At 33.2% G+C, this 8,177-nt stretch overlaps 1 protein-coding gene across 3 annotated transcripts; it reads right to left on the bottom strand.

Annotated features, from left to right (window-relative positions):
* Nucleotides 1–94: 94 nt before the first annotated feature.
* LOC126823211 (arginine/serine-rich coiled-coil protein 2) lies at nt 95–7,838 on the bottom strand. Of its 3 annotated transcripts, XM_050551866.2 has the most exons (9): nt 7,684–7,821; nt 5,099–5,178; nt 4,470–4,707; nt 4,115–4,191; nt 3,254–3,412; nt 2,502–3,021; nt 2,171–2,280; nt 1,444–1,569; nt 95–1,024 (listed from the first exon to the last, which is right to left on the bottom strand). In XM_050551866.2, exons 3-9 carry the CDS (start codon nt 4,705–4,707, stop codon nt 752–754), a joined length of 1,503 nt encoding a protein of 500 aa, XP_050407823.1. In that variant the 5' UTR covers nt 5,099–5,178; nt 7,684–7,821; the 3' UTR covers nt 95–751. The 3 variants fall into 3 exon arrangements, with proteins under 3 accessions (XP_050407823.1, XP_050407821.1, XP_050407822.1); XM_050551864.1 differs by lacking the exon at nt 5,099–5,178 and having other exon boundaries at nt 7,684–7,838; XM_050551865.1 differs by lacking the exon at nt 5,099–5,178 and having other exon boundaries at nt 2,514–3,021; nt 7,684–7,838.
* Between the last annotated feature and the right edge of the window lie 339 nt (nt 7,839–8,177).

Below are 8,177 nucleotides of genomic sequence, written 5' to 3'. Positions count from 1 at the left end.
TATAGAACAGCTTCAACTTGATTCGCATCCATATGGAATATTTTTTTTTTCCTTATCCTGTTTGTTCCATCTTAATTTGTAAATAAAAACCACATTAGAAACTTATTATCTTTATACTTTAGAAACAATCATATTATACACTAATCAATATGTACATTAATTATACATTATTCACATTTCTTAAGAGCATTTTTAAAGTCATGTTGACTATCAGTTATACAGCTTGATTCAAGCCACTTTATATGCACACATAGATACAATATTACCATATAGCATGGGATTTCATTCAACAGTTTTAAAAAAACTGTATGGCCATTTCGAAGTTGTTATAAAGCAACCAGACAAATTTATGTATTTTAAGTCACCCCACAATTGAGCCAGTTTTAACCATTTACAATACAAATACATGTTCCATGCTGAAATAAGTTATACAAGGCCTCAAAGAAATCCACAATAATAAATTGTGCATGGCATTATGGTGTAAAATAAATTGACCATCTATCCTCGACCAAAAAAGCTACACTGGATACTGGTTGCGAAGCTGTGGGGTTTTATGTATCAAAACTTGACCGTGAAACCTCAAGTGTATGCCAAATTCATTCAATCAATAAATACTAATAATTCCAGCTTTGACCACAGAACTAATATGGAAACTAGCCCTATCAAAGAATGTCCTTCAAGTTAAACACTGTCCGTATTAAAATTAAAATATTCTAAATCACAGATAACACATCACTAGCACTTGATAATTTCACGGTTGGGGAAACTGTGGGATTGACATACCCTGTGAAGCGAACCCTAATCCCACACCACGGTGTGTATGTGTTGACATTCTAGCAAATTCATAGTCTTTATCTAATCTATTAAATATTTCCTCTCGTTTAAGTTTTTGCTCTTCTGTTAATGCTTCATCGGTGATAGGATCATCCTCTTTCATACCCATCAATTTACGGAATTTAGCCGATATTTTGCCATCGTTATCAGCTTGAAATGCTGTACCTTGCCAATGTTCTCCACCTTTCTCCTGTAAATAGAAACAAAACAGATGTTATCAAAATAATGCCGAGTTATATACATGTACTTCGAAAAAAAAAAAATATCACTGTTCATGCCAAAATAGGGTCGCCTTTCCAACCTCATTAATTTTCTCCAGGTCCTCCTGCTGCTAAAGACTAATACGAGCAAGTGAATTATTGAAATAAGATTAAACCATGTTAGTCCCGAAATGATCAAGTATGTGTCAAGTGGACGTTAAACCCCATTTCTCTCTCTCTTGAAATCATGAGTTTATACAAAGATCAGTTCAGACTGTAGGTTTGGTTCTTTCTAACATTTGTACTCCAAATATTTGTGTTTTCTCAGTTCTTATACAATCTTCAAAATTCCTGTCTCCAGCCTCATTTATCAAGTACAATAAATAAATCTAAACGGCTTTCTACTGACCTCTTTCTTTTCCTTATTCTTTGACCATAATAATTTTCTTTTCTGAAACTGTTCAGCATATTTTAGAGGGTTAACAGCAGCTGGATTATAATACTTGGGAACTGTTACACCAGTCATTTCTTGAGCCTAAAATCAGAATTATTAAAAATAAACAAAAGGGTCATTAGGTAAGATAAGATAAAGAATTGACAGTTCTGGTTATACTATAATATTTAAAAAATAAATAATGAAAACAGAATATGCTGAAAATTGCAGTCAAATTGCTTCACTCTGAACCAAGATATTAGCGATTCAATTTTAGGCTAGCCATGATCGTCATTACTACCGCTGGTACAATAATAAACAAAGTCTCAATTACCCATTTTTACGTTTAATCATCCACCACAAAACATTCAAATCCACTAAATATTACAGGCTAACAAGGGCATCGAGAGTTGATTATGGCCTTGATAAGTTAATTAATGTCTAATAGTTTACATAACATTTAAGGTCTAAAGAAAGACCTGCAATAGGCAGATTTACCTCTTGCATAATGCATGTTTAATGTTTGCATTTTAAACTCCTATCTTCAGCTTTTCAAAACATTCCAAACAATCACTCCATTCAGCTAAAAATAGCAATGCACACAAGACAGGGTATGCTTAATCTTTCTAGAAAACCTGACATTTATTTTGGAAACTTACATAGTCATGTATTTGAAAATCTTGCGGAATGAAAAAATACCAACCTTTTGATGCATGGCTGCCATTGTCTGTAGTAAGGCCATTTGTGGGGTTACATTACTAGCTTCAGTAGAAGATGAGGAAGACAGATTTCTAAACTTGTCTTTACCAGTATCTACAAAAGTAAAATGTATCATTTACTTTAATATAAAACATGTGATCAGGAAAGCAAATCTAGAATTCATGTATAAGAAATCTGCCACAGCCAATTAATCGTCACAAATTATACATTTGGCCTTCACTAATATGTGATTTGGTTTTAGTATCATCTCTTATGAATAATAAAGGGTTTATTTATAATCAAATAAAATGTATATGACAGGTTTTGTCACATACCTGATGTCTTACCATCCATTAACAATCCTTTGTCTGCTTGGTCTGACAACATTTTACTAGCTTTCAATAAATCTTGTCTCATCTTTTCTCTGAAAGTCAATGGCTTAGATGACTTGGCTAGCGTTCCCATCAGTTTCTTTTGATATGAATCAACAGGCACATTTTTAAATGTTCTTGGGCTGTAACTACGACTTCTACTACTGCGTCGTCTTGGAGAACGACTTTTATGTCGCCTTGGGCTTCTGCTATTTCTTCTAGGACTTCTACTACTTCTTCTTCTAGGACTTCTACTACTTTTCCTTCTAGGGCTTTTACTGCTGTGTTTCCTTCTTCTGTGGCTTCTATCTTTACTTCTATGCCTGTGACGATCCCTCGATGATTTTCTATCCCGAGTTCTCTTGCGATCTTTAGATCTGCTTCGACTGTGTTTGGAGTGTGGACTTCGATGTCTAGATGAACTTCGTTTTTTGGAGTGACTTCTGCTTTTTCTGTCTCGTGATGAGCTTCTGTGTCTACGTTTCTGAAACAAAATACGCCAATGGTTATTATGTAATCCAGAATGGCAAAATTGACCAAATTAAATCTTTAATGTCGTAATTATGAATGTGTGCTTATAAAAGTTTTTAATTTGTGGAAAGAGTAAAAAATTTAACCGATGTTGCAGTATCTGAAAATCAGAATATTTGTTTTATACAGACACATAAGCCATTTTTTTGTCTGCTTGAAGTCAATTCACATAACAAAAAGATTACCTCTTTTTTGTGCGATTTTCTATCTCTGTGTCGATCCCTAGATCGTGATCTTTTGTCCCTGGAGTGTGACCGACTTCTCTTATCTTTAGATTTCTTGGATCGCCTTGGGGAGTGAGACCGGGATCGAGATCTGGAGGTTGAACTGCCTCTACCACTATCCTGAAACAAATTCTACAAATTAGAAGAAGAAAATAATTAGTTGCCATCAAATTCAATATTCTACAGGCAATCAAATGATCAGATCAGAAATTCATTTTTATTTTTGAATAAACCTCAAAACAATTAATTTCATTTCTTTTGAAAGGCATCATTAATCTGCTTTATTAATCAGCTTGATGAATATCATAATTGTTTTCATTATCTAAAGTATAATACAAGTGTACTTAAATAACAAAAGCACCGTCAACCTTTGTGCATGTAAGGGAAGTCAATGCATGCATTTTAACATTTTCAATGCATTTGAAATAATAAAAAAAATCTGCGCAAACACATATATTATGCATCGTTTCTGAATAATTATAAAAGTGTGTTATCAGACCGTTATGACCTGTACTTACCTCTACGATGAAAGGGGAAACTTACATAATGACAACTTTTGGTGTTGTCAAACGAAGAGTGTGGAACAATTACTACAGCATTCAATGATGTTCAGGATACCTATCGATAGGCAAGTAATGATGTCAGAAAGTACAACAAAGAACCCTTAACTATTTCCTAAAGCGCTCAAATATACTAAACCTTAATAAGTTATGAACTTTAATCAAAATATGTTTTTTAGGAATTTGAAAACATGTTGAAGTTTTTATAATTGGTAGTGATAAAAAGGATGAGAAATTAAAGTACCACCCCTTCATAAAATACCTTTCTTGGACGGAACTGAGATGGCAGATGAGATGCACTTTCCATATCTCCAGTATTCTTCGATTCTGGTAATTTTTCTGAAATTAGAAAACGTATCAATGATAACAATATTGATTGCTAAAAATTATCTTGGGTCTGGATTGATGAAACACAATTATGTCAGGTCTACATGTACTACTAGGCCTTAGTTGAAGAAAATGACAGTTTTATTTATAAATTGTGTCAATGTACATGTATAGTGAGGATATCAACAGTGAGGACGAGGCCCCCCACCCAATGATATATCAATTAATTGTTCATTTAGCTCCTATGTTCTATTTGAAAGGCAAGGGACAATAATAGTTCAGCTACTTACCAGGTTCAACAGAATTTGATCTTGATGATGAACAAGAACTGGAGCTGGACTGAATCTCAAATGCATAAGATTCAGATGTACCAGAAGCACCTTCAGAAAACTTCCTCTTCGTAACATTTCCATCACTTGTTCCTGCCCCATTCTTTTCTGCAGTGTCAGACATCTTCTCACCATCAATAAGTTTTTCAAATGATGCCCATTCTTCTTCTAAACTTTTAGCTTTCATCTTTGAATCCATCTGAAAGGAAAATCAGAGGGCTCAAAAGCTGTAAACTCTGTGGCATAATTTACCTACATATATAAAATTGATACTTATGTTACTGTTAAGAGTCAAAAAACAAGCTTCTTCTCAAAACACGACACCATGTTGATGTTTTAAGGTGTTAGAGAACAATCAAATTAGCATATGTTGGATTTGTCAACAATGTATAGGCTTGCAAATTCAAAGAACATCAAATGGCTTTTATTGCTCAGTGAACCATTTAGCTTCCTAATACTAGACATCTTAAAATATCCCAATAAAACCATAAACATAAATTTACATACATTTTCTATAGAGAATATAATAAAAACAAAAAGGAAATAAATCAGTAAAGGATTTTAAGAAAACCTATCTGAATAATACTTACAACCCATCTATCACCAGTGAAGAACTACCTTCGTCTTGCGGGTGCAAGGTTATTGACACTTGTTCACAAGTCATGTTTGACTTCATGTTAAATTTAAAATAAGCAAAAAATCTAATTATAACCTATACTGGGCATGACAATCATACAAATTTTTAACAAACTTTTTAATTCATTCACATTTTTTACGCAATTATAACATATTTCTACAATACTAAAGATAGACGTGTTCTTGTACCCATAATGATGGTGTCATAATCATTCAAGTTCCATTCTGTCATATTGGAAATATTACTGGTAATAGAATGTTAAACTTACAAAACAATTTAGGAAATTGACAATCCCTCTGTACTATAAATCTGATCATATTTTACTAAAGCCATCAAAGTCGATGAAATGTCTAGAAGTAATCTTGGATTCTACGTGATTTGACAACAAATGGAATACGCTTAACACGGGTTGAATGCAAAAGGAGGGAGAAGGGTTTTACATACTGGAAGACCATCCCCCCGAATTTTTTTTTCGAAAACTAGAACCTGGAAATGACATTTCCGGTGATCTGAGACAAGAATCTGGTTCTAAATAAATTATAATGGAACTTTTTCAGTATATCCTCCTTTCAATACATGCATGTATTGTATGTGCTGATCGGGTAAAACAGAATTAATAAACTTTTAAAACAAAGATTAAATACAATTTATAGGGGCTTCAGGTCCTTTTGACTTTAGCGTGAAATTTACGATTTTGAATTACTATTTCATTTAAATGTATTACCAGCAAGTGTACTGTAATATCAATCTCAATATCTGCAAAGATTCAGGCTCAAGAATTATTGAAATGTAAGTGAAATTACTGTTTATGTACGGGAGACACTCACGGTTAATACCACCTGATTTGTTACGACTCACTTCAATGGTAAATCCCCAGCTTAGTTTTCGGGGGATTCTAACATAGAGACAATCAAACGCTAGATAATATTGCTGTCGCCCCTGTCTGTCGTTCCAGTGCCGATTTACAAAGCATATTGATTTTCAACGATTTCCGATAATTACTATGGCCCTTGATTAATTTGAAATATCTTGTGGATGCTCTGGAGGTTAAAGTTAAAATACGATTGACTTTTCAATAATTCTGCCAGAGTTATGACTCTTGATCACTTTGATATATCTTGTAGGCACTCTAAAGGCCAAAGTTAACATCTGATTGACTTTTAAGTTACGGCCTTTGATCACTTTGAAAAATCTTGTTGATTCTCTATTGACTAAAGTTATCATCCGATTGATTTTAAATTTTTACACAGTGTTCAGTCATGAGAAGAAGACACCTATATTTTCGAAAATTACTGCCGGTGTTGTAGTTGTCTTGGATTACCTCGAAAACTCTTGCAGATGCTCTACAGAACAAAGTGATCATTTGGGTACCCAGACCACTTGGACCAAAAAAAAAGACCACTCGGACCAATATTTATATTTGTTACTCGGACTATATTTCTTCAGGAGTTGACTTTTACTTATGGCTTCCTCATTATACAATTTCCATATTGCAAAAATCTAATGTCTTTTAAAACTGCGATTACGTTGTCTCGATTTGTATTAAGCAATTACACTAATACACAGAGTTAAAGGTCTTGAGATGAACAAGGATACTGATTTTCAATATTTTTGATAACAGCTAAATCCATGATACATGTATTAAATGTTTTGTATATGGAACTAAACGTTAGTTAGCATGGGCAGAACTAGAAGCCAAACAAATTATAATGATTATTTTATTGTGTGGTGCGTGATACGATAATTACTGCCGTAAAAAAAAACAGGATCTAACTGTTTTGTTGACTGAAATTTACTAGATTGCGACTAAATGTAGACTGTTTTGTATCTGGTATCATCCCGATTATAAATATTTGATACAGCTGACATCCCATTCAAACTATCACGATTTTTATCAATTTTAGCTGGCTACAACACGCAGATTTCAGTTTTAATTTTAAAATTGTTACAAGCTATTCTGAAGGGTAAATACTACTTATGATGTCAATCAGATATGACTGAAATGGACTGATTTTGGTGTCATGATGATAGCACGCATTGACTGTTAGTAGTTACAGACCAAATGAGCATTTTAATTACGGTACATCCATATTAGGTCGATCTCGGATTGTAAAATTCTATAACTTAAAACTTTGGATCTAATTATTAGAATATTTTGATGAAATAAAAATTTTTTCACAAAATATTTGAAATATTAATTTTTTTGTTATTTTAAATAGTAAAATACTGACCTGAAACCCCTGGCCCTACATTAATACGTTTTTATGTTATTCTTTTATAATCGGAATCAAATTCAGAGTGAGTTTATGCCCTTTGGAATGTTAACCATAATGATAGACGATGTCTATTTGGCCAACATATCTATTTTGGTCTATCCCATTTGAATATCAATATCTAGGCCAGTTATGACCAGTTTTTCTACGACTAACTGGTAAAGAAGCCAGGAAGGTGAAACAAAAAAAACGGTTAAATTATCTAATTTTATCCCACATAACTTATATTGAAACAAAGTCGCAATATTTTTGAAAACAATGTTACCTTATTAATTATTGGAGCAACTGGATTTGGAGACTGCTTCGAATTTTCGTCGGAGTAATTTGCCAACAAGTCCATTTCAATTTTCTTCTAATTCAAAATGGCGACCAAGATGGCGTACCCGGATGTTATCAGTTTGGCACTTTGTGGCAACAGAAATTTAACGTCAGTTTGTCCCATTATGAACGAAGTCAACAAGTCTCAGTGAGCCATCAAAATCTCGCGCCAACTCTGTTTCCAGGGAAACAGAAAATTACTACAAGAGACAACTACTGTATATATAAATAATATTATTGATGTGTGTACAAAACCTCATTCAGATATTTTGAAGGGTTTATGTATGAGAAATATACCCCAGAATAAAAAAATATATTCCGGGTACCAAAGACAAAAAGCAAAAACAATTTTGTTTCCATGGAAAGTTTATGACGTATGCAACGGAATAAAAATTGTGTAGCCCTTAATAAATATTGAATCAGAGAATAGCAAAAAACATA

This window comes from Patella vulgata, chromosome 6 (assembly GCF_932274485.2).
Source record: "Patella vulgata chromosome 6, xgPatVulg1.2, whole genome shotgun sequence".
Taxonomy (NCBI): domain Eukaryota; kingdom Metazoa; phylum Mollusca; class Gastropoda; family Patellidae; genus Patella; species Patella vulgata.
Note: the sequence above shows the minus strand (reverse complement) of the source record. Positions and strands in the feature narration are given on the sequence as shown.

Coding starts and splice junctions, on each gene's coding strand:
- LOC126823211 (XM_050551864.1), bottom strand. CDS start 7,758: ATGGACTTGTTGGCAAATTACTCCGACGAAAATTCGAAGCAGTCTCCA. Junction 2,281..2,501: donor AATGGATGGTAAGACATCAG/GTATGTGACAAA, acceptor TTACTTTTGTAG/ATACTGGTAAAGACAAGTTT. Junction 1,025..1,443: donor AGAATAAGGAAAAGAAAGAG/GTCAGTAGAAAG, acceptor TTCTATTTACAG/GAGAAAGGTGGAGAACATTG.